Source organism: Perca fluviatilis, chromosome 5 (genome assembly GCF_010015445.1).
Source record: "Perca fluviatilis chromosome 5, GENO_Pfluv_1.0, whole genome shotgun sequence".
Lineage (NCBI taxonomy): Eukaryota > Metazoa > Chordata > Actinopteri > Perciformes > Percidae > Perca > Perca fluviatilis.
Window position 1 is genome coordinate 30,428,738 of NC_053116.1, and position 27,350 is coordinate 30,456,087.

Sequence of the window (27,350 nt, forward strand, 5' to 3'; positions counted from 1 at the left end):
AGTAAAGGTTTTCCCCTTTCATGGATTGCTTACCTTGTGTAAAAGTGTCTTACCTTGCATTAAAGTTTCTTACTTTGTGCTAAGGTTTTGTGAAACAACACAAATCCTGGATAGAGATTTTGGGACTTCGTTTGGCCTCGCTACCTCTTTTACCCGGAACAAACTTACTTCGATCCAGAGAAGTTCACTTTTAAAACAAATAAAAGGCCATCCAGGGTCACAGTTATAAAGTTGCCGGGACATTTTTCTTAAAAGTTTCAGGCGATAATTAGATTTTACAGAACACTTTGCAATTAGTTGTATTCTCATATCAGGAAGCAGGCACCCATAAAGCAGGCCTTGCCACCAATTCTCTCTGCACACTTGGAGGCCAGAGTTAATAATTCCCTCCCCTTTTTGTCTCTGATTTAATTGAAATGAAAAGGATGCCTCACTGGTGGTGCAGAGATGTTGTGTCTAATTTATTTAGTCAATCTCTTCTCTCACTACAGTTGGTCATTATCTTGTACTACCAGCAGCGCCTTTGGTTCCTTCTCCCCATCACCAGCGCGAGGGAAATGTAAATTATCCTCACTTTGTAATGTTCCTAAAGTTTAAATGTAGCTTTAACGTAAAGAGAAATGTAAGTAGGACACTGTTTTTTACCTGATGAACTGATGAAGTGGCATCCCCCTTGCGTGTTTGTATGTTTTATTAATGATACTGTGTGTTTACGGTGTGTTTATTATGCAGACTGTGGCTCAGGAGGCTCAGGCTCAGGCGTGGAGAGCTGTGAACAGGACCGATGCCGCATGTTTGGAGGCTCGTGGGACGAGGATGCAGAGGACGACCGTTGTGTCTGTGACTTCAGCTGCCAAAGTGTGCCTCACAACCCGGTACTGCTGCCACTCACGTGGTTTAACCCTTAAAACACATTTAATGCAATTCTTGTCAGAAACCTTGTTCTCAGAGTCAAAATCTCAAGTCAAATTGAAACACCAGACACATGATAGCTGCATCTCCACACTTCATCAGGGATAAATGCACATCATTTATGTTCAAAAGCATTCCTTATAACTTAAAGCCATAGTGCGTAGTTTCTGTCTCCCCCATAAGGAATTCTAAGTAATGACAACAAAACTGTCGGCGCATCCACATAATACAAGCCTTCCGTGATCGCACACCACCCCCACCCCTCCTCCACGCAGTTGCTAGTGGCCAAGGAAAAAAAGTCGCCGGACGACACCAGTTTCTGAACGCAGCCATACTGAGAAATACAGAGAGAGTTTTGTGGAGCTGATAGTCTTAATTAGCTTTGTATCAACTCTCAGTGCTGTTGTCATTACTTATAATTCCTCATGGGGACGACAGAAACTATACACTATAGCTTTAAAATTGAATAAAATGTTTTTTGTTTAGTTTTTTATGGTCCTAAAACATGTCATGTCAACTGATAGCAGCTCTGAGTGGGGTAACTTGTTCTGAAATAACAATGTAGGGTATTTGACAAAAAAAAAAATAACTAAGGGACCACTTACTCGTTTTTCCCAGAGCTCTCATGGTCTTCATCAGTGGCAGTTTGCTCCATTGTAATGTATATGGCTCAGTTGTCATCACATGACCTAAGTATGGAAATTCGGTCACATGATAACAGGTGGTTGTTTTGGTTCATAGCTGAAGTTCCATACTTCGGTCACGTGATGTCAACTGTGTCGACAACACAGAAGACCGCGACCAGACTTTGTCTAATACTCAACTTTATGTTATTCTTTCGTAGGTTTGTGGCTCAGATGGAAAAAACTACAGCAACGAGTGCCAGCTGAAGAAGGCCAGATGTGAGAAACAAGAGCACTTGCTGATTCAGAATCAGGGACCCTGTGCAGGTCGGTATATTACACCACTCAGAGTTAATGGCATAACAGTGCGCAGAAGCACCCTCACCAAGACTCATGGTCATTGACATCCCATTTCTCTTCTCATTTCATCCATTCATGGGGTAGTAATAGTCTGTAGTTGCAATATAATTCTGACAGCACTGCGGTTTGTCTCTTTGCAGTGTGACCACTAAAGCCATAAGCAAATGCAGTGAAGAAGGTCAAGCTTAAATACAAGGTGTATGTTTGTGTAATTTGCTCAGGGAAAGTTGACTCAACACTCGCTCTCGTTCATATCTGGAAACTGACCGGTCCTTTGTGGCTGGCTAGTGTACAGAGATAAGATTATTTCTCACGGGCACATGCATGGATGGAGCTGATAGCAATAATGATTCACTTTTCCTGCCTAGACGTTCTAACAATTTAAACCATTAAACTTGTGCTCACAAGCTTCCTTCTTAACCCTCCAGATACCACTTTACCTTACTTACTTTAATATAAGAACCCTCTATTTGCATGGAAATGACTAGCATTTATCAGCCAGGATAGTTGTCAGATCAGTGGCTAAGTAGCAAAGGTTAGCCTTCCTCTCCATGGCTATGTTAAATGAAGAGCTTTTGCTTTGCTGTTAGCACAGGCCAGGGAGCAGAGCAAAAGGCACTTAAGGGATTTCATGTGATCATTCCAGCCTGTTTGATTCCCCCGTGGGTCTAACATAGAGGAGGATGGAGAGAGTTGAAAGAGGGAGCTGCCAGTGTTTTCACACATATCCCCGAAAGATTCTTCTCCTTCCTAAGCTGGCCTCCTTGGGCACTGACTGTCACGCTCCTCTACCATCCATGGATAATCAATCCTTTTTTGAAGAGCCCTCTATGGGTACGAGAGCTCTGGGCTCTCCTCTCCTATTGGCATGTGGAAAAACTTAGATCTTGGGGAATTTCACTGCCCTCCCCATTAGCTGTGTAAAGGAGAAACTTCATTTGACCTCAACTACAGAAACTTATCTAAACATTCTAGCTCTCACTAGCTGAGCATGAAAGTGTGTCAACAGTGGCATCTGCTGCATCCTCATTTGTAGTTTACCTCTCATACAGTAGCGTTTGAAACCATCCTTTGTAGCTGCCTGCAAACTCAAATCTGGGTCAGGGAATTTAGTAAAATCCAAAGAAATTCTTATTGGTTTACTAGACAAGCAAACACGTGCAGATGTGCCCTTACAGGAATATAAAAGGCCAGCTATAATCACTGCAGCGGACCTTGAAAATGTGAGGATAATATTGCACGTCACAGTGAGCTGCATTGTGCCGGACAATGGCCACTGAAGAAGAAAAACCCTTGAAGGGTGGAAGAACATATGCAATTAAAGGTTCTCCTTGCCCTAATAGGCTCAGTACAGATAGCTGAATGGAGCGCTGGAAAGTGGCAAGTTAAATGAACTGTGTCCAAAGCCCATCGCTGGAGTGGGAAAGCACTGGAAAAAGAGCGAGCCGAGTCATCACCATTAGGCTGAGGCTCATATCCACACCAGTAACAGTGTGATTTATGGCTCCTGTGTGTCTCCAGCCTCCAAACTCTAAATGAGCAACACAAGAAAAAGAGATTGGGAGGGGAATATAGAGAGACGGGAGAAAAAGAAAAAGGGAGGGGACAATTTCTGCTTTCTATCTCTACAACTTTACTTTTCACTCCAAAGCCTGGAGTGAATTTAAACAATGGTATTTCTGACATGGCCATTAAACAAACCTCCTTTTCCTCCCACTGTATGTTTTGTTGCTCTAGTCCAGTGCCAGGTTTCGGGAACACATTTGTTTTTATTTTGTTGAATGTAGTTCTTTGTTCAGAGCTGTCACACTAGTTCGAAGGCTGGTGCATCCTTAGACAAAGGCGCTCTCCGCACACTGTGTGCACTGGAAGAAACTGCTTTGCTCATCCCTTCACATTATGCAGCAGGCATTTTTTTTCCTGTTTGGAAGGTTGTAGGGCGGCTGTGCAATTCCGTAATATTAGACAAGAACAAATGAAGAGAACATGCCTCCTAGTAGGTGGTAAATGTCAGCTGCCGCGCATTCACCAGCAATGCCATTGTTTGTTTTCTCTGGAGGTAATAGCATCATTTCCTCCCTGATTTTGAGCCATTGTGGAGAAAGTAGCAAATAGAATTGTTATCTTGAAGGCGGCTGCCAGCCTCTCCACCTCTGCCCCTCGAGCCAATCCCATTGTTGGCAAAAAGTTACATGTTGTTCTGAGATTGTGTTGTCTTATTCCCCCAACAAACCCCTTCTCACCATAATCACTCAAACGTTGGTGTTCTACTTTCTCTCCTTGTGCCATCTCCCATCTCCCCTTCCTTTTTGTTCCTACCTCATCAGCGATTTCAGCCACATCTCTGCCTGAGCTGACGGCACCCCAGCACTGCAGCCTGTCTGTGTACGGCTGCTGCCACGACAACGTGACGGCCGCCTTAGGAGTCGGACTGGCAGGATGTCCCAGTAAGTCCTCCTCTACGTCCCTGTTGACCCTTAAACTTCAATGTGTCCTGCGTTTGTTGTGTGCCCACAAAAAAAGCTGTAGATACTATCAGGCTATTTCAGCATGTGGGACTTATTGTCCTTGACTGCAATTACGTTACCAAAGTTGCAGAGCTAAAAACGTTTCATCTTAATCCAAGGAATAATTATGATAATGTTGCACCATATCAACAGAAAAATCTCTCCATCTGATGATCTTGACGAATGATAGCACACACAGATGGGGGAGAAAATGCTGCAGCAAGCCGTTAGCTAGGGGATACAGTATGGATGGAGAAAATGCAGACTTAGAAATAAGGATATACAGAGATTTATTAAAGAGGAAACTCACCTAAGCACACTTTATCCACCTTTCTATTAGTGAAATAGATCTTACTCAACATTTGAGCCAAGCATAAATCTTGCAGAATATCCATCAAAGTAAGCAGTATTCAGCTGTTGTAAGTTATGTGATGATCTTTCAAAGTTACAAAAGTATAAACCAGCGATATGTATTGCAGTAGAAGTTAAAAGTGACACCCATGTTGTTCTGTTCTCCTCAGGCACCTGTCAGTGTAATGTCTACGGCTCCTACAAGGGGACGTGTGATCCAGCCTCCGGCCAGTGCTCCTGTAAGCCGGGTGTCGGGGGACAGAAGTGTGACCGCTGCGAGCCGGGTTTCTGGAACTTCCGTGGCATTGTGACAGAGAACATGAGTGGCTGCACACGTAAGAAATCGCTTCTTTGTATCTGCACTGAGTGAGCACACGTACTGTACCATTACACGTGGCTTCAACAGTGAGAGCAGTAATGTGTTGCAGTGCTTGACACTGTACGTGTATATGCTTTTTGTTACTTCCCAAAAAATGCTTATGGCATCCTTACACCTTATTTCCATAAAGGTTCAGTTTACACAAATTAAAATAAATAAATAAATAAATTGTATTCCCATTCACCTCAAGTGGTATCTAGCCATGCAGAGGACTGTGGTTTAATTTGGTAAGGAGATGTCGGTCGCTGACATTTCTGCTGTTAATCAATTCTTATTATTTGCATAGCCCAAAATCTGAAATCACACTTCAGAGGGCTTTTACAATCCACACAAAAAAAACTTGAAAGGGGGAAAAGAGATGGCCCTCAGGTAGAACAACAGAGGAAAGATCCCTCTTCCTTGGACAAACTTACATGTAATGGATGTTCATACAGAAGAGTTTCAGGCGGAATGTAACAGTGTTAAGATTGAAGAATGTGGTTCTATTGGACGTGACTAGAATTCATTTTGTTTAATTGAGTTGGTCATCAAATCGTTGAAAAATAACATTTGAAAAATTCAACAGCACTGTGTCTGTCGTGAAACAATGTCCTAGTTACTCTCTAGATAATCAGTAGATCTCTGGGTATTCAGAGTAACAGGGAAACAAAAATTTCACTCATAGTATTTAGATTGTGCCGAAAACCCTTTGAGGCAGACATCTCAAAACCTGGACAAGTAAAACCTCATCTATATTTAATATCCTTGAATTGAGCGTAGACCGTAAAAAGTAAATAACCTACTAGATGAACTATCTACGTTTTAATATACAGCTACACTATTTGATGGCAGGTTTTGTAGAAGAAATCGTCCCGTGTCCTTTGGTCCTGTCAAAGCTGTATTGAATGAACTGTTTTCATTTGTATTCAAGTGAAGAACAGGGATCAGGACCCCTTGTTGGTCTTGGTGTAATGCAATATGGTGACCAGCTCGTGTCCTGCCGCTGAGATATCATAGAACATACGCTCCTAGCGCCACAGAGCATTTTCAGTCAACAGCAGGAAGCCTGCAGGCGCCTCACCCGTGGCCTGACCTTAACAAGGTTTACCCACAGCAAGCAGACAGCACACTGCACACCAATACCACATTTAGCAGGAGAGGAGAGAAAAAAAACACACATCGTTGATTCTAGGAACATGATGGGATTGGTGTCCTTCCCTGGGGTTGTTTTCGTGAGTTTCTGTTACTCCTCCTCAACCCTATATGGCCCCTAAGGCTGGGTGAACTATTGCCAACCCTTGACTCTATGACCAAGATGTATCTGAAGCAAAGTTCAGAGGCTAAGGTTGCCCTAAACACACATTGTACACTTTATAAACCAAGCTATTCATATCCCTCTTGTCCCTAATTGACAATTGTTTTCTCATCAGTCTTTCTTTTCCTTTTTTTCCCCCTCTACATCTCCATGGCAGCGTGTAACTGCGACGCCACAGGCTCGGTCCGGGACGACTGCGAGCAGATGTCGGGCCTGTGTTCCTGCAAGACGGGAGTGAAGGGCATGAAGTGCAACGTGTGTCCAGATGGAAGCAAGATGGGCATGAACGGCTGCGACAAAGGTAATAAGAGAGAGTAGCAAGGCAACCGGTGGAGCGTTAACGAACCACACAAACACACACACACACACAGGTTTTTCTCTTTGCGTCTTTTCTCGAATGGTTTCTCGAAAAGTGTTTGTCCGTCACTCGTCTGATCCGTGGATGAGCCCCCGTAGCAGCCGCTTCTTTCTCTGTCTGCTTTTCACATCCATCTGGTTTATTGGCACAGGGAGGGAGTGCCTGCACGGTGATAATCGATAGTGATTTGGAGAATACTTGAGTGTGGCACATCGCCCATTGATATTTTCTTTTCTACTCCATTTTGGACGATTCACAATACTTGTATGTTTATACTTCTGCGTAAGCACTATTAATTACTTCCATTAATAATAAAAACAGCCCCAGGGATTGCACAAGCTAAAAAGACGGTTGAAGGAAAGGTTAGGTCCTGCTGCGAGGGCCTGCAGCTTCTTGATTAAGATGCACCATCAGATATCGACTGCAAGTCAAACGCTTAATGAAGCCAGCAGTCCCGGCACAGTGGTGGGGCGCTCTGCCCCCACACACTGCTAGATAAAAAGAGATGGTACTGAGAAGTGGTAGCACATGAAAGCAGGAGCCAAGGGATGGGGGGTACTCTTAAGCCTCTGTGATGTTGCAACAATGCAAAGACCCCACACTCCCAGCCTGGCAGGTGGATGGTGGGCTCCCCGGCTGCAACTCTTGCTGCGGCAACTTCAAGGCTTCAAACGCTCCTTTGGAGAGCTCTGGGAGGGATCTGTAGGGAAAAAGAGCCAAAATATCCTGAGTGCACACCTTTACACAACTCTCAGTAAGGCAGCTTAAGCAAAATGCTGTGGTCTACGAAACCATGAATAATTCACACAGTGTGACTCACAGGTTACTAGACAATTTTGTGATTATATTACAGCTGCATTTCTGTGGTTTTGAATAGACTTAAAACAGGTCAGTCACTTAGAGGAGACAAACTTACAGAGTAATGAAACATTGTCTCGCAGCCTGTACCTAACTCCTACGCACATTTTAAAATCAACCAGAGTGGGGTGAGAGGGGCCATGGGTTTTGGCTCTATGCAAGGCCAGCTCTGTGGCACCCGAGTTACTAACACTAGTGCTGACACTGTCCTGTAGAAAGATCTTGTGTTAGCAAGATGAAGAATAAGACATTGGACACTTTGTCATTGGAGGCATACAATGAAATGACTGCTGATTTTGAAATATAACCACCGATATCCATGCTAACACAATGACAACATACAGAAAAAGTGGCGTTAACTATGAAGCAACAACAGCTGTACTATTACTGTACTATTAATATACAGTGTATAATATGAATGAATTCAAATTTTGAGAAGCCAATTTCATGGCTGTTTAACAGGCAGAATTTCTGCTTACTTATTAAACGTAAGCAAAAGTTATGCAATTGTGAAAGTTTAGCATTCAATTCAATGCATGCAAATGTATCTTGTTGTATCTAATTTAGCTCCACAATTGCTTTTCACACAGTTGCCACTAGCAGCTATAAACTGTACTGATTATGGGACTGTACGGAAGGTGTCACAACACAAACCCATTTGTCCTGCAGGTCCTGAGGCCCCAACTTCATGTGAAGAGTTAGTGTGCAGTTTTGGAGCTACTTGCATTGAGGTGAACGACCAAGCCCACTGCGAGTGCCCTTCACCTGACTGCGATGAGAAAAACAAAACCAAGGTGGGTCTCTTAAACTGTCTGCACTTAAGAAATACATAGTTTAAACTCCAAGTTTGCAACAGAAATACGTTGTTTCAGTGGCCTACAGGGAGTTAACATGTGTTCCCATCTCCCCTCTCTCCGTCTCTGTCACTGTGGAGCAGGTGTGTGGCTCAGATGGGGTGACCTATGCTGACCAGTGCCAGCTGAGGACCATAGCCTGTAGGCAGGACAAGGACATCACAGTGCAACACTTTGGACAGTGCACAGGTGAGCCCCGTCGTAGCCTCCATGCATCACGCGTCGCATGATTGGCCAACTGTTGTCAGGCCCCGATCAAAAGATAATGAGCTGTGCCATGGGCCCCGAATTATCTTCCTTCTGCTGTTTCTCCTCCGAATCTATCTCTGTGTCAGAAAGTAAAGTCACAGCAATGTGTATGCACATTTACCTTGAATTTTTTGTCTTGAAGTCTTCAAGAAAGTACCTGCACATAATACTGTAGCAGTGGTAGAAATTACACTTATTACAATTACAGCTATTACACAAGTTCCAAATATTTTATTTCAAAAGACACATTTCTGATTCATGGATAATATCATAGTCACATATAAGTAGTTGTCTGCATTTAAGTTCTCTTCTGAGAATTCCCATTGTTTGTAATACTGCACTTTCTGAAGCTTATTGATTAAGATTGCCTTAGAGCAAATATTTAGTTCATTTCACTGAGAACATAGAGTACAGTAAAGTAAGCGCTGCTTGTGAGCTGGCAGGTGAGAGCAGAATCATACGCGACTCTGGAGACAAGTTAAAATAAGAACGAGAGAGATGTTAAAGCGTTTTAAAACCAACGGATCTGTAGTTTGACTGGAGTCTGAGTCTTGCAATCCCACATGACAGCAATGACACCTCCTTTTTGCTTTCTCACCCCTCTGTTGGGATTTGGCTCTCTCTTCCCCCCCCACCCCCTCTGTTGGGAAATGCGTCAATCTCTGCGCAGCCTTACGCTGCCAGCAACACAACGCTGCTTCAGTATGACGGCGGATGTAGAGAACATGTGTGCTGAGTAAAAGGTACAACTCTTGCCCCTTGGTCCAGATGCTGATGGACATTGTTTGGATCGGTGTAATAGGTGCTGGGACACGCGCCAAGGCCATGGTTTTCATGTACAGTGAAGTTGTCGTACTGACTGCCAGCTTGCGTCACAACAGGGTTCTAGAGACGCCGCCGGCAAGCTCAGTGGGGAAGAGGAGTGCCAGCTGTGTGGTTCTGGCCATGAGCCACTGCCAGGTGTCTCGCATGTTTGGGTGGAAAAATGTTCATTCACGTCTTTGCTCAGTGGGCACAGATTTACCATCATCTCCCTTGAGCACTCTTTGTCAGACCCAAACTAGGTCATAGCCATAGGAGGCAAGGCTGTTGACATGGTCTGCGTTGAATTGCAGTTGCAGGTACACAGATAAAGAATCCAAATATGCTCGGCAAGAGATCGACAAGGCTTTGATAAGTCCCCGAACATCTGGTACTTACAAATTCAGTGCCGTGGGTTAGCGGAGCCAAAATCCAGTCTGGTTTCACATTCCTCTGTTGCCTGGCAATAGAGATGTGGGTTGTGTGTAATCCCTCACCTAGCATTGCTGCACACAGAAGGCAAGAAGACGCCTCACAGCGGACTCTTTCCCTGTTAAACCCTCAGGGGAGGAACAGACAGGCGAGCGCTCGGGCCCACCGACAGCCACAGTGGATCTTTTAATTTCTTCCCCCGGATGCAGTCACACTACGGGTAGCTGCTCCGCCGCCGCTGTCGGCTTGGGGGTTAGATCTCGAGCTCATTTCACGTGTGGCTGGGTGCGAATTAGCATTTGCTCTGCCTCCACCCCTCACCACAGCGCAGCCCTGCCTGCCCTCCCTCCCGCTGTTTACATGCAGTGCTTCCAGACACCCGGCCTAAGCGCTGTGGCATGCTAATGCTCACCGAGCTGCCATGTGGCTTGACAGGAGAGCAATGCCAAGGGCCTATATACAGTAAATTAGTTAATATTGATCCCTTTTTTACACCATTAATCCGTCGCAACTTTTTATTACACCACAGAGCGTGACTACTGCTGCACAGTCGGACACTAATGGGCTGGCTAAAGGAAAATTCACAATCCTGCAGAAGAAGCTCTTTAAAATCGTTTCTGCTTGTGACAGAGAGCTTGCAGCGTACTGTGATGTTACCCAGCAAGTCTCCGAGCTCAAAAGGCAGCGCAGCCACATAGGGAGGAGTTTTTCTCGCTTCTTTTGCTGTGTCTCAGCAAAAGATTAAGCAATATCTGAGAAACCCAGCAACAAAATGCAAGAGCTACTGTACCATGCACCAGAGGGAGGGCGGGCATTTGGACCGATGAGCAAATTCAGGCACCGGGGGAAAATGGCCACCAAGTTGGCAATGGCCTGCCTCCCCCATATGGTGTTATCACCTGTAGTTTTGCGGCAAATTGGCAACGAATGCCAGCATATGGCACCGGCAGCCCTCAGCCTGCATGTTAAGGTCTGTTGCCTTCACCATCTCTCCTCCATGTCCTGCGATTTTTCTCTCATTACACAACCCCTCATTCTGTTTCTACTGTTTGCATTCCCATACTTTACCATTGCTAGCTGTGTTAACCTGTTTTTTTCTTTCTGATTTTAACAATTTTCTTTAGGCTTTTATCCCTATCATTTTCTTCTTGGCTCTCTGGTTCCTTTGTCTTGCCCCTCCACTCTCCTGTGTCCAGATTTCTCTTCCAACTCCTCCTCACTGAGCCCAGCTGACAACACAAACAAGCTTAATAACCACCTTTCAACAATAACTACACAGCTGAGACAAGCCAAGATGACAATGATTTATTTTTTTCCTTCTCCATCCTGTGACACAACTGTCCGTTGCTCCACAGAGAGTAAAAAAAAAAGCCCACAAAACTGAAAATGGACTGTTAAACCTGATTAAGAGAAGCATCAGCTGAACAGACTGTGCTGCCAGTCCCTCTTTCCTCTTTCAGCCGTGTGTTCTTTTCTTTTCTTATCCCATGTCACGGAGCTAGCTTCTCAAGATATGCACACACCCAAACACACATTAGGTACTTCCAAGGGAGCAAGCCGCCTGACGCTAAGCTTGGCACCTGACTGACAGGTGTAGCCAAGAGGAAAGGCAAGGCATGCCATTCGCGGTGATAGCATCACTGCTCGATGCACCCCACTCCAAATCTCTCTCTATACAAATATCTGTTGAGCTTTAAGCTGACACCCCTTTCGTCTCCCAGTCTTTTTTTGCCGTCTCAGTAGGTATCACATTTCACACCTCGGTGAATAATTGCCGATCAAATAGCCGATTATAGCAGTGTAATTAATTCCTACCCATAATGTTAGGCGAATCCTAATGAGGCGCAAATCTACGGTATAGGATTTTTTAAAATCTTCTGTTCATTTCACCCACACATCTATACTCGTGGGACGTAAAGAAGTAAAGGAAGAACGACAGTATTGTCACGCCTGCTTGCCTCGGCTAAATTTGAAGTGCACACTTACGTAGCATCTCCCTGCCAACTCACTTCTCCCCCTCAGGAGTTTTTGTCCTATTTATCGTTCCTTTATCGCAGACAGTTTGTCCTTTTGCACTAGCGCTTTGTGCATTGGTAATGATGGTCTCTGTGCAGAGAGCCTCTTGTCACTCCCTCATTTGGAGTGTTTTTTTGCCGTGTGTGTGTGTGTTTGTGTGTGTGTGTGTGTGTGTGTTTTTGTGCATGTCTGTTGACAGCAGTGTGTTTGTGGTGGCATTGACGGATGCTCATGCTCTCTGCAAGCAGCAGTGTGCCGTCTTTGAAGCCAGAGTTAAAGCCGGCTTTTTTTGCCCCATTTCTATCAATCATTCATCACCGGAGGCACTGGCTGTTGGTGATTAAAGCTTTGCTACTGGAGGGCAGCATTTGAATATGGATGTACAATTCATAGGCATTGGCACAGCATGCATGCAACACACGCAAATGCATACTGTGCACAGAAACACATGCCATATGTGTGCACACGCAAGCACAAACACACCACGCACTATGCATTGACACCAACTGGAGTAGTTTAACCCTGTCTGGGCAACATAACTCATCTGCAGGCGAAACACACTGCAGTGCATATAACTGTGGGTGTCATTTGTTGGCATATTCCATATTCACTCTGCATATGGATGCACTTTCATTACTTACAGTAAGGTTTGTCAGATAAAGATTCCTGACATCTCATCCATTGCAGGGTTTTTAATCAGAGGTTTCTTTTAAAAAATGGGAGGCTGTGCGTGTGTGTGTGTGTGTGTGTGTGTGTGTGTGTGTGTGTGTTCTTTTTTAATGCAATTTCATAATGACATTGTTGAGCATCAGGGAGAAGGGTTAGAAGATTAAAAAGAACATAATAATCATCAGTAGATGCAGAGGTAAAAAGTTATTGTCAAGAGTAGGTTGTAATAATCATTAAGTGGCTTTGTTATGCTTTATTGGCTAATGATGTTTTTATTTCCTTTGGTGTGATTTCCGAGGTTGTAATGGAGTTAGGTGAAGCGTAATCAAACATTTTCATCTTTGCTCAGTCATTCATCCATTCCTTGCTTCCTCCCCTTCCCTCCACCAGAAACCATCTCTGAGCCGGCCGACCGGCCCACCCCAAACCCCTCAGCCACCACCCACAGCCCAACCGCTGCCGCCACCATCACCACCCCCGCCCCTTTCCTCCCTGACATGGTGTGGGCCATCCCGCCTCTACAGACAGAAGAGACCGAGAGCACCGAGCGGCCCCCGGCCACCACCCCTTTTTCCACCCTCATCCACAACCAAGCAAACCGCAACCACCACATCCACATCCAGCCTCAGCCGCCGAAGTCCACCACTGCCACCACCACCTCCTCCTCCTCCCATAGCGGCCCTGCTCCCTCCGCCGCTGCGTCCTCCTTCGACGGTTCGGGAAGCGGGGAGCCGAGTGGGGACGACCAGACCGAAGAAGAGGAGGAGCAGGAAGAGGAAGCGGGTAGCGGCATCCCAACGGAGGCCAGTGGGACAGAGGAGCCTGTCGGTAAATCACTGCTCTTTCACTTCATAACCCATAATGCTTTGAGGGATGTCTGGGAGGGGCTTTTTGTTTTTCAAGAAGGGGGTTGAACAGAGTCATAGTCTCTTCTTAGCTGACATCATAACACATTCCTACCATCATCTGTTTTATTGAAAATGTACATTAACATCAGCACAGGCTTCTGTATCTCTATGCAAATTGTTTTTGAGGAGACAAATGCCAAAGCCAGGCAGGCAGGGAACAGACATTTTTGTAAACATATGCTGTTAGTGTCATTTCCACTTGCATAAGATGTATATCTCTATTTCAAACAGAAAGGAATGTATCTGCATGGTTCACCGTTGCTACATCACCCATGCTCTTTTCTCCCATTCCACCCTCGCGCGCGCTCTCAACAGCTAGCAAAACAAACCCAGGCTCTGTAAAATATACTCTCGGCAGGCCAGATGAAACTGCTGGCCCGCATCTGGGGATCTCTGGAGCCTGACTTGACATGCTGATGTGACTGGGAGTTTGAGGTGTGAGTGTGTGTGGAGGCTGCGTGCCTTGTCACATGACCAGTCTGAAATCTTTCTCGACATGCCCTCCTGACCGTAACAGCAGGCCGAGGTTTCTGGGCCTCTGCGTCGACAACAAGGGATGGCTGAGACTTTTCAATCAGGGCTTCTTCTTTTTTCTGTTGTTATTTTCCATCCATCCGTCCACCTCGCCTGACAGCTTGCAGTAACAGACTACATACCATTGATGGTACAGCGTGGCCCCAATGTGCTCTTCCTCAGCTCTTCCTCCTCATCCCCTCTCGCTCCTCCTCCCCTCCTCTTAGATTTATTTTCCTGTCAGAGGCTGACCATAGTGCTCGGTGGAGCGAGAGGCATGTAGTCCATCTGCCAAGGAGACCTGGTGTCTTGTGGCTGTGTGTGTTTGTGTGTGAATGGATGTGTACCCAAGCATGCCTGGATGTTAACAGATTAGGAGATTGTACAGTGCAGATTTTGACATGGATATTAAATGTATCCACACTCATGTGTTTCTTCATAATTGTGTGTGTTTGTGTGTGTGTGTGTGTGTGTGTGTGTGTGTGTGTGTGTGTGTGTGTGTGTGTGTGTGTGTGTGTGTGTGTGTGTGTGTGTGTGTGTGTCTTATCTCCCTCTTCTCATGTCACTGAGTTTGTCCAATTCCGAGTGCACATATCACTGTCTGAGTATATAAATGTAAGCAGGCCAGATGTGTGCCTTTGTACATTTTTTTTTACCTGTGCTCGGTTGAAATCTGCTCTTATCTGTGGCTGTGTGTGTGTGTGTGTGTGTGTGTGTGTGTGTGTGTGTGTGTGTGTGTGTGTGTGTGTGTGTGTGTGTGTGTGTGTGTGTGTGTTGTTTGTGTTTATTTGGCAGCTCTCATGGCTCCCACTGGAGTCATGCAGCATCCCCTTGCTGTTGTGCCCACCCCCCACCCACACACACACACACACACACACACACACACACACACACACACAGCCCTCTCCTTTCATCCCAGCATCTGTAAATCTGCAGACCACACGCCAACAGATGCCCTATAAACCCCAGCCTCCTCTCCCCTCCTCTCGCATCCTTTGACCGTGAGTCCTTGAGCAGGACGTCCCCTCTCCTCTGACGTTTTTACGACTTGTTTAGCCTTCTAATCTCTGTGCGGCCATAAACTGCGCCGCTTCGACAAAGACACCCCCCTCCACCAACACCATCATTACAGAGGACGGACCTTCCCTGCTGTTGCACACTCTCATCCTTCAGAGAGAGAAAGTCCAGCCACTTTTATGTCTTTTATGTTCCAAGATATACAGGCACCGTATCGCAAACACAACTGTATGTTTTTTCCAGGCAAGCCTTGAATGTAACTGTTAGCCAATCAGCAGTGAGCAGTTATCACATCCCCTCATCATTTAAAGTGCTCTGTGTGTGACATGACTGGCAACAGTGCCCATTATGTGTTCTCTGCCTGACAAAATGAGTTCCAGGTGTAAAACCAATTCCCATGAAAATGCCATATAATCACTCCTGACAGATGCCTCTATTAGCGTACAATCACAGGTCAGCAGACTGAAAATGCTCAACCATCTGCAGAAGCAAGAGCAAGTTGTAATAAATAAATGTTTTGTCGGTTTTTACCTTAGAAACACTACCCACCCTCTCTCCTCTGGGTCTCTGGGATAATCTGGCTTGAATTTATGAATTTCCTGATGAATTATTATGAACCCCTGTGTATCATCCCCAGGTCCCACGCTGGCAAGCACCACTATACCCACAGCTGAGGACAGGTCATCCTGTGAAAACACGGATTTCGGCTGCTGCCCCGACGGCAAGACACCGTCCAGCACTCCAGAGGGCGCCAACTGCCCCTGTAAGTCAAAATGCCCCTTCTCTGCACTTTCTCTACCCTATGATTACCTGGATATCACCCTATTCTTCCTCCTCTGGGTTTTTGTCTCCTGTCAATCGGTACTTTATAATGAGAGAGATGAATGTTATGTCACTTTATGTTACTGAGATTCACAAAGATACAGTAAATGAGCATCCGCTGCAGCATTTGCAGTTAGCTAGCGTTACAATTCAAACCCTTTCTGATTTTCACAAATTGAAACAACAAATACTTATAAGACTATTCGCTTTCTTTCTGAGAAGTAGATGAGAAGATCAATACCATCTTCATGCCTTTGCGTCGAGTATGGAGCTGGACCTGGGAGATGATTAGCCTAGCTTAGCATAAAGGCTGGAAGCAGGAGGAAACGGCTAGGCTGTCTCTTCAAATGATATAACAAAAAAGTGCCTCCACTTTGTTTGTAGTTTTAGCTATGAGAATAGCTTACAAATGCTTGTCTCTTTCTCATCTAACACCACTTCTCCTATTTCCTTTTTTTAAACTCCTGTCTTAATGTTGTTGATGCATTGAGAATCAACACAATATTTTTTCATATTTTTTCATATTTTTTCATATTTAATGTTTACTTTGGGAATAGTGATATTGTGCCATCTGCCTTAAATAAGCAGATGAACAGGTGCAAATTTTTTTCTTTCTGCAGCAGTGCTTTCATGAATCACCACCCTCATATGCAAATGATCATATTGGCAGGTGGCAGGGAAAAAAAGTACACAGTGGAAATATATACAACAAAAATATACAAGTGGAAGTGCTACCTCAGTAATCCTTGGTTATGAATTTGACGACACTTGACTCAACACTCTGACTCTGATATTAGCCGTACCCTGCCTGTTTACAAGTGAGGTTCATTTGCTCGACTTCTTCGCCATCATTTTGAATGAAGTTTGGTTTTCAGATCAGTCGACCATATATTTTAGGGCCCATGTGCAGTGTCTCTATTGCTGCTTTTCCTGACTTCCTTCACCTTCTTTCTGTTTATTTTATTCTTCCACCTCTTCTTTTATTTCCTCCCCCCCCCAAACACCCCAACTTCAGTCTCTATCGGTTGGTATCTCCCTCTTGAGCTATATCTCACCCTTTCTCTCCTTCAACTCAGTCAATCTCAATCCGGTCTTGCATCAGTTTATTTCTCTCTGGAGTTGAGCGGGGAGACAGTCGCGAAACTACCCGAGGCCGACAAGCACGGTTGTACCAATCATTGCCTTCTGACTTGTTCATAAAGATAAAGGGCTTCTTTCTCCCCTTTGCCTCTCCATCTCTTTCTCCATCCATCCCTCAGTTGAAATCTGCTCTGTATTTGTCCCTGCGGTGTTAGTCTGACTGATTGTGAAAGGAGGGATTCTGTTCGGCTCCCATGGGTGCTCCAGGTCATGACTTGAAAGTGCTCAGGCCACAAATTAGAGCGCAGAGTTGCGTTTCTGCCATGTTGAAGGTCCCTAAGCCTTCCAATAAAAACCAGAGTTCAGTGCCACACAAGCCATAATATGATCTGAAGATATGAGGCCACCTTTGGCCTTCCGCAGCCTTCTGCCATTTATCTGTTTTGAAGGATTTATGGCCAAACAGAAGCGAAACATGGAACGGCACATCTGTCGAGGTTGGATTTGATGACATTTGGCCTCAAATCCAGACGATTGAAGCACATGCTGTACAAGCACCTGTGACAGGTTTTTTAAGCTGTAAGACAACAGTTGTTACAAATCCACTAAAGCCTGTAAATATTTTTCTCAGCCAACAATGACGGGGCACTGGCGATCAATTTTTCATTCAGCTAAAGTGTTACCAATGAAATCAGGCAGTGCGTTAGGCTGATCGATACGCAGTATCTTTTTTCTTCTGAGGAGGGCTTCCACTCATTAGGAGTGAAATGACACATCCCCCATGCAAGAATATCCGCCATCTCATTGTACTGTCCGATGTATTGACGTGCGCCACGGCTGTCTCAAAAAGAAAAGCGGTTTTAATCTTTATATTTCTTTGAGACATCTAGTGGCTCAAGGTTGAATTTAGTCCACACACTCTAGTATATATATATATATATATATATATAAAAACTTATTATGATCTGTTGTGAAGCTTCTCAGTGGATGTCAGACCTTGGTTTAAATGTATTAAAGGGTTGTTTCACTCAAATTACAAAAAATGTATTTTATCACTTACCTGCCGTAGTATTGGACCATGGAAATTGTTGTTGTTTTTTTGTTCAGGTATTGAGTTATCTTCCTCAGGCTTCAGTGCAACATTGGTTTAGGCCTCATGTGTTGCTCAGAAAAAACACTAGCGGCCCTCCGTATGTTACATTTAAACAAGGTAATACCATTCATATGACACTAAAAATAATGACTAGCAAATGCTCATGTGAAAGTTAATGGCACGCTAAGCTCCAGCTACTGTAAACTCTTTCATATGCCAGTGAAAGTCGGACCAATTCATTACATTTTACAGTTCACTAGAATCTGATAGTCAAATAGCTCTGTCCCTCCTTTTATCGCTCTCTTTCTTTCCCTCGTTACGTCCGTCACGGCAGTGGGCTGGAAAATCACCCTCTCTGATGTTTGTCTTCTCTGCAGATTAAAAGTCAGATCTCTCTCGCTGCCCCCAGCCCCCTTTCTCCTCGTCTTATCGGCCAAACCTCACCCATTTGCCTCTATTTTATAGCCGCCGTCACATCTGAATCGATGTGTGCTGCCTGTGAAAGTACTGTTATGAGGGGAGGCAGAGGGAATGGGAGTGGGGCAGGAGCATGTCGCCACTGTCTGCTGTCCTTTTCATGCAATTTTAACCGGGCTGTGTCAGTCACCGGTCTGGCAGCATTAAGGCGACAATTACGGCTATCTTTCACGATAATCATACAAGTGTTCTTCCCGTTCTCTCTGGCGTTGCTCAGGCAGGGGCAGCCATGATTGATTTGGGCAATTTGTTCTGCTGATTACGAGCGGCGTGGAAGCATGGCATCAGCGCCTCGCATGCTTCGCCGTTCTTCACCTCATATACACACACACACACACACACACACACACAAATCCCCTCCGCTTTGAGCTTTATTTTTTTAAGCCCTCTTCTCTCTGACAGGAGTGTAAAAAAAAAAAAAATATAGAGAGTTGATAAATGTTGGACAACATAACCCCCAAGGTTGCACAGCCTCTCTCTCTGCTGAAGAAGGCACTTTTGAGAGTGCCTGTGGGCTGTTTCCTTTTTAGTGTGTGTTGTTTTTCCTTCATGTATTTGTGTGTCTGTCTAACTTGTTGTCTTTTTACCCAGCCCGCCATGCCTCGGCCAGCTTTTTGGATGAGTCTCAGTCCGGTAAAACTGGCCCATTTTTCCACCTTCCCTCCTTCAGTGTTCTTTCCTTCTTTCTCTCATATCTCACGGTCCACCTCTTCCACCACCACCACAACCTCCACCACCACCTCTACGCCCAAACTCCAGCCCTTTTTAAAAACACCCACAGAATCTCCAACAAACTCACTAACCTCCCCTTGTCAAACACACACAAACACACAATCCATCACTAACCCAAAACTGGCACTACCCCAAAACGAGCACTGTGTAAAGGCAGCGGGAACTGAGTGATGGAAGAAGGTTTGAGCTATTGTCTTTCAGTATGACATCTTCTTTCCTCTCCTCCTCTCCTTCCAGCCACCATGAGGTTCAGCGGTTTCCTGCACTTGGACCAGGTGGAGGGCCAGGAGATTTTCTACACCCCCGAGATGGAGGACCCCAAGTCGGAGCTGTTTGGCGAGACGGCCCGCAGCATAGAGAGTGCTGTAAGTGCTGTAGGAGCAAGTAGGGTTGGGAATATTAGGGGTGCACGATTCAGAAAATGTCACGATTCGATTCAATATCGATTTTCGATTCAAAAATGATTCTCGATTCAAAAAACGATTCACAGCATGTAAATGTTGTTACTTTTCCCATGTGATTGCAGAAGACATAACATTTATAATAAATGAATAAAAAATAATTTACAGATTTTTTTGTTATTAAAAAATATGGATTGATTTTTGGAATTCTATGAATCGATTTTGAATCGGTAGAGCTTGAATCGCGATTCAAATGTGAATCGATTTGTTTGCACACCCCTAGGGAATATAGTTGATATGTCATGGCTAAATCTACCTTTAAGACACGTTTCTCCCGATATTCACTTGTTTACATTTTATTACTAAAGGTGCGATATATACAACACAAGTCTGGGCCGGGATAGCTTGCACACGGCTCTCACCTCTGACGTCACAAGCAAACATGGAGGTGGCCGAGCCGAAATGCCAGCAGCTAGCTGTGCTTACGTAGCTAACAGTGTTAATGGGGGTTAGCTCACACTCACTGGGGTGACCTGGGGGGAACTGGAGGGTGGGTGTTATGCTTCCAGCCACCGTGGGTCACGACTGCGTTATCAGCGGTATCCGTCATATGAGCGGCACCGTTCCCAAGCGCATGTCTGGCCTGGGTAGTGCAAAGTGCTGAGATACTGTAGATAATTCTGTGTATCTGATATTATTTAATCAGTTTAGAGACTTAATGACTCTTCTCTACTTGTGCTGCATCAATTGATGATTGCCACTTGTGGACACAGCTGCTCCTGTTCACCAAACGTTACATAGTCTAGCTTTGGATTTTGCATTTTCCCAAGACTCTTCATGTCAGGAGTGGAATAAACCTCTGACACAACATTCAAAGCATCCTGAGACACTACAACTCTTCACCTAGAGCCAGACTAATCAAATTCTTTGAGCTCCTTCAGGCAGGCAGGTTTCATTGCAGGTCTTACAGACCTGACACCCTGCAGCTGCTGAGTAATATTCTGCCACACCGGGCTGGAGTGTTTTCTCTGGTCAGTGATCTGATAGTAAAATAACAATGATAAAAAAATCCACATATCCACACCAGCTGCGAACAGTGAGGAACATAGAGTACATCATATCAGAGTGAGACAACATGGCCTGGCTGATATTTGATTTTTACTAAAAGGGGAGGTATTGGCAAACTAGAAGGAATACAGTGATTGAATAACAGTTTTTTGACCTAGGTAGGTAGACTCTTTACAGTGTAGTGGTCCATCATGGTGGTTCAATAATTCTTTTTCAAAAATACTAACATCAACTCATCATCATACACTGCTGATTACTTCAGAATTTTCACAGAATTTGGCTGTTGCTTTTAATTTCAAGCGCAGCAGCAAAAGCTCTAGGGCTGAGTTAGCACTGACACTACATGAGGCTTCCAGAAACTCTTCAAGTTTAATAAGAGAACTATCAAAAAAATTAAATAAAAAACAGCATTCTGCAGCCTTGTGCAAAGACTAATTTCTCAATTGCTTGCCAAACACTTCAAAGCACCCACAACCAGCATCTCATGTGAGATTAATTAAGAATTTTCAGACATTTGAAAAATCAAGACCTTATTCTGGATATGCGTCTCATAAGTTTGGAAGGCCAGTTTCTGTTAGCCAGCCAAGGCTGAGGCAGGCATAGAGCCTGTACAGTAATCATCGTTTGGGCCTGGCAGTTTACCCTGCTCAAACTTCTCTACTGTCATTTTCTCTGTTGAGCTCAGACCTTAGAACAATTGTCTCTGTTATTAAGCCAGGGCCTCGCTCCTCTGATGTAATGTGTGTGTGTGTGTGTGTGTGTGTGTGTGTGTGTGTGTGTGTGTGTGTGTGTGTGTGTGTGTGTGTGTGTGTGTCTACACGGTACACATCTACCAGCTGTTGAATCAGTGTCACTAGCCCCCACTGGGACCTAATCTACTACCTCACAGCGATGTGTGTGTGTGTGTGTGTGTGTGTGTGTGTGTGTGTGTGTGTGTGTGTGTGTGTGTGTTGTGTGTGCGTGCACGCTCGTTACACTCCAAGTCTGCGTGTCTCTGAAGCCTGGTGTGCCACTTGATAGCAACCAACTCCTCTTCATCTTTCAACACTCACACTGAGCACATACACACACACACACACACACGCACAGACTAACACAAAGTACACACACAGATATACAGCACACAAAGAATCAAGCCGCAGCACATTTTTTTAGCAATCGGTTACAATTAGTGAATAAATTAGGATATGTGAGAGAAAGACAGGAAAGAAAGAGCAGGTTTATAGGTCCACAGGAGAGCTTGTCCAGCATTTCCATGCCTAAGACAGCTTTAGAGGATTTTATTTTTTACCCGTCTACTTTGCCGTCACACCTCAACCAACAAATTAGAGGCGTTCAGTACATGAAGGAAATAATCTGAGTCCTCAAGCTGAATTGAGTGCACTGAATCATCAGTGTCACTAATCGAATCGGCAGCCTCTTGCATTGGCGCTCACCTGCTAGTGTCTTTAAAAACGTTATAATATATAGAATCTTTTTATTGAAAAGGAAAAGCTGCAAAAACATTGTTGATGCGGTAAATGTGTGTGAGCATTAAACCTTATGTGATGGTGCAATAACCTAACAAAAACAAGCATACTACACAGTCAGTGACTATATCGCTCTATGACTGAAACGGTATGAAATGGTTCGAATAAGCATAATGACGAGTAATTTCCTCCACAAATCACAAGGATTCCAAGTGAATTCGTCTCAAATATCACATAATGGTAGAATCTTCTTTAAAATCATCATTTTGTGGACAATGATTGGCTTTAGTAAAATCAGCGAGATGCAGATGGGGCGTGTGGAGGAGCTCTCACTGGAAACAATGGAAGCAGCCACTCAGAGGAGGCTCTAGTACAGTGGGTTAGCAGGCCCTGTGGCTCCTATGATTGTAACCAGCAGTTGAAATGAGGACGAGGCTGCGGATTGTCCTCTCGTTTCTTGTTGCTTTTGAGTGTGTGAATGTGATGAATCCACCAGCACGCTGACAAGAACAGAATTATGGACAAACATTGAGTATAACTTTAAGTAAAAGTTTCAGTTCTAGAATAAAAATTGTCAAATTTTAAGATTAAATATTGGCCTAGAGTTTTTTTGGGTGAAGGCATTTACAGCCCTACTGCCGTTATTACCCCGTCGGCTTAAAAAAACATTGTAGTCAAACCTCCTTATGGAGCTCTTCTGGCAAGTTACAACTTGCACACAGCGGGGGCATCAGAAGCAAAACCAATCAGGAGCACATGTCAGGGTTGCACGACATTTATCTTAGCTCCTCCCGAAAACTTGTCTCTATAATTAATGCCACGGCTGCAGCTAAATGTCAATTTGTGCACCCACACCCGATAGGTTTCTTCTCTGCACCCCAATTTAAGAGGCAGTCTTTCTTCCTTGGAGATAGAGTACAGTCTTCTGGAATTGGACTCGCTGCTATGATAGCGTAGAGCTCATTTCCAGCCTCATTTATCATCTCTTTTCTCCGTCCGTTCTCTCCTCCTACTCTTTCTCCTTCTCTCTCTTCCTCAGCTCAATGAGTTATTCAGGAAGTCGGAGGTGCACAAAGACTTTATGAGCGTTCGTGTCCGGAACCTGGCGCCCAGCAACTCCATCTTGGCCTTTGTTGAGGCCCATTTCAAACCAGGTGAGAGATCTTTGATGAGAGCAGAAGATTTGAAATATTGTTCCCCTTTGTCTTTAGGCAAGCAGAATGTCTCAAAAAAGTACGTACTTGATTTAAATGAAATTGGGATAAAAGTTAGGCCACTGGCCAAGGAAGACCTAATTACTTTTTTTTTTAATGCAGAATAAGCCACCATATCACCATTTTTAATGTCTCGTAACTCCTGGGCTGTAAGGCGGAGAGGCAGAATGTGTTCTCCCTTGGATTCCTTGGTCCAGCACTCTATTCGTAATTCATTACTCCTCCTACACATTTCATGCCATGCTCACGAAATTTACTGCTTAACTTTTTTGGATACTATTTTGAATATTCCACACAGTTCTCTTAAAACTTATTTCTTGAATCAGTTATGCAATAGCAATCACATTGTAGCAGCACATCACCACTGAGAGTGATCCTGCAAACTCAAATTTTTAAGTATGCTTATTTCCAATTATCCTTTTTCAAAACATTAACTAGATATAAGTTTGTTTGTTTTTTCATCAAACAATCATTATGATTTTCCGATCCAGAGCCGTATGCAGGTTGAAAACATTTCTTATAGTAAAACAACAATGTTAGAGGATTGTGCATCCTTGGCAGAGATATGCACTCTCTGAGTGCTTTCTACTTATTTTTAATTTGGCTCATAATATTGTGAGGCACTGAATGTTTTCCTCATCTTTTTTTAATTTTCTTCTCAATGCCAACGTAATCTCTTGCTCGCAACAATTTCCCCCAGTGTTTTACCTAACTCTTCACATTGGTGTTTGTTATTCATCAGAGCCAGGAAAAGTTACCTACGGCCGTACAGGTGAGATAGTTGGCTTGTGCTCTGTTTCAGCGCCTCTTTGAATCTCCTATACAGTTAAAGACACAATTTGCGATATTGAAAAGTAGAAGTGTGCCCAACAAAATCCACAACTGGAATGGAACCTGCTGTTACTCTCAAATTGATTGACATGTGTCCTAATACAGTGTCAAACACTAGACAACAACTAAATGTAAGTTACTGATGTTTTTTAATCTGTTAAAGGTTTGTTTACATCACTTATGCTGTAGTCACAATGTCACTTGGTCACTATGGTTGGCACCACAACTGGGCCTTTAAGCTCCTTTTTGTACCGTACAAAACCCCACCCTCCCCCCCTTCTTTTTTTTTTATGAGCATCGTTTAATGTCCTTCACACCCTTCGTACAGGGCAACGTTAATCGGCCCTCCTCCATGGCCTGTAAAGCGAACATCTGCAGTGAACGTTATGAGAGCGATTCATCTGGAAAAAAAAGCTGGACAAGCGGCAGGTGGAGGACAAGTGGTCCCTGGAGATCCTCCACCTGTCATACACAGGCTTTTCTGATATACAGTATATGCATTGTTCCGCTAAAGTAGCAGGAGTCCTGTATTTGCTTTGGAGTGCTCCTCAGAGGCCTTGTCCTGAGTGGTTGTACCTCTTGTTTGTTGTAGATACAAGATACACGGTGGAGGACATCGAAGGAGCCCTGCTGAAACAGCTGAAGGCCTCTAAAGAGACCAGCATCGCCGTGAAGAAGCCGGAGGACGAGAATATACGCTTCACCAATTATGGTAATACAGTATGGACTTCTGTCAGGAGTGTTTGGGGATTAATAAAATGAAAAGGGGTTTTAAGTTATTCATGAGGTGATTTATCAAAGGTTTTACTGGTCTTGAACAGGAAATCTGAGGACCGCAGGCTCAACATACTTTACCGTCTCTTTTTCTTTGTCTAATTTCCATTGTTCTCTCGGGCTTTGTTGACAGGCCTCTCCTCCCCCTTCTTCACCACCACTACCACCACCACGACGTCAGTCACCACAGCTGCCCCACCACCACCACCACCACCACCACCACCAGGCTTCCAACAACCTCCCCGTACATCACCCGTCGCCCACCAGGCACTACCCGCAGGCCTTCCAATGGCAGACGTACCACCACAGCCTCCGCGCCGGTCACCACACCACGACCCACCACCACCACAGCAGCCGTCACCACGGCAGCCGTCACCACGGCAGCCCTGCCTCCAGCCACCACCATTGCCCATGTTAGGAGCAAGTTTCACCACAAGACCCAGAAGCCTTGCGGCTCCCACCCCTGCCTCCACGGGGGCACCTGCGAGGATGACGGCAGTGACTTCAGTGCAAGGATTGCCACCAGGAGGTCTGTGTTGTGTGATGTGAAGGGTGAGGTCCGGTGCTTCTTTTTTATATATATTTTTTAAAAAAAAAAAACAGGCCAAAAGTTTGGACACACCTTCTCATTCAATGCGTTTCCTTTATTTTCATGACTATTTACATTGTAGATTCTCACTGAAGGCATCAAAACTATGAATGAACACATGTGGAATTATGTACTTAACAAAAAAGTGGGAAATAACTGAAAACGTCTTATATTTTAGATTCTTCAAAGTAGCCACCCTTTGCTCTGATTACTGCTTTGCACACTCTTGGCATTTTCTTGATGAGCTTCAAGAGGTAGTCACCTGAAATGGTTTTCCAACAGTCTTGAAGGAGTTCCCAGAGATGCTTAGCACTTGTTGGCCCTTTTGCCTTCACTCTGCGGTCCAGCTCACCCCAAACCATCTCGACTGGGTTCAAGTCCGGTGACTGTGGAGGCCAGGTCATCTGGCGCAGCACTCCATCACTCTCCTTCTTGGTCAAATAGCCCTTACACAGCCTGGAGGTGTGTTTGGGGTCATTGTCCTGTTGAAAAATAAATGATGGTCCAACTAAACGCAAACCGGATGGGATGGCATGTCGCTGCAGGATGCTGTGGTAGCCATGTTGGTTCAGTATGCCTTCAATTTTGAATAAATCCCCAACAGTGTCACCAGCAAAGCCCCCCCCACACCATCACACCTCCTCCTCCATGCTTCACGGTGGGAACCAGGCAGGTAGAATCCATCCGTTCACCTTTTCTGCGTCACACAAAGACACGGCGGTTGGAACCAAAGATCTCAAAATTGGACTCATCAGACCAAAGCACAGATTTCCACTGGTCTAATGTCCATTCCTTGTGTTTCTTGGCCCAAACAAATCTCTTCTGCTTGTTGCCGCTCCTTAGCAGTGGTTTCCTAGCAGCTATTTGACCATGAAGGCCTGATTCGCACAGTCTCCTCTTAGCAGTTGTTCTAGAGATGTGTCTGCTGCTAGAACTCTGTCTGGCATTCATCTGGTCTCTAATCTGAGCTGCTGTTAACTTGCGATTTCTGAGGCTGGTGACTCGGATGAACTTATCCTCAGCAGCAGAGGTGACTCTTGGTCTTCCTTTCCTGGGGCGGTCCTCATGTGAGCCAGTTTCGTTGTAGCGCTTGATGGTTTTTGCGACTGCACTTGGGGACACATTCAAAGTTTTCGCAATTTTCCGGACTGACTGACCTTCATTTGTTAAAGTAATGATGGCCACTCGTTTCTCTTTACTTAGCTGATTGGTTCTTGCCATAATATGAATTCTAACAGTTGTCCAATAGGGCTGTCGGCTGTGTATCAACCTGACTTCTGCACAACACAACTGATGGTCCCAACCCCATTAATAAGGGAAAAAATTCCATTTCATTCCAAAACAGTCCATTTCAGGTGACTACCTCATGAAGCTCATTGAGAGAACACCAAGGGTTTGCAGCGCTATCAAAAAAGCAAAGGGTGGCTACTTTGAGGAATCTAAAATATATCAGTTATTTCACACTTTTTTGTTAAGTACAAAATTCCATATGTGTTCATTCATAGTTTTGATACCTTCAGTCAGAATCTACAATGTAAATAGTCATGAAAATAAAGAAAATGCATTGAATAAGAAGGTGTGTCCAAACTTTTGGCCTGTACTGTATATTAGAAAAGTATTTTCTTCCCCCACATTTATTATTACTCCAAAGATCCAAAGTCTGAGCAGCTTATTTCAAACTCATCTAAGAAAATGAGCT

General features: G+C 44.5%; 1 protein-coding gene across 1 annotated transcript in view; it reads left to right on the top strand.

Annotated features, from left to right (window-relative positions):
* Positions 1–27,350, top strand: part of agrn (agrin) — a 271,923-nt gene that overhangs the window by 214,128 nt on the left and 30,445 nt on the right. Inside the window, 14 exon segments of the mRNA XM_039799513.1 lie at positions 733–875; positions 1,757–1,862; positions 4,223–4,342; positions 4,924–5,088; positions 6,584–6,727; positions 8,312–8,436; positions 8,580–8,685; positions 13,054–13,491; positions 15,739–15,864; positions 19,543–19,670; positions 23,283–23,397; positions 24,881–25,000; positions 25,196–25,258; positions 25,261–25,614. Of these exon segments, the coding sequence (XP_039655447.1) occupies positions 733–875; positions 1,757–1,862; positions 4,223–4,342; positions 4,924–5,088; positions 6,584–6,727; positions 8,312–8,436; positions 8,580–8,685; positions 13,054–13,491; positions 15,739–15,864; positions 19,543–19,670; positions 23,283–23,397; positions 24,881–25,000; positions 25,196–25,258; positions 25,261–25,614 (2,253 nt within the window).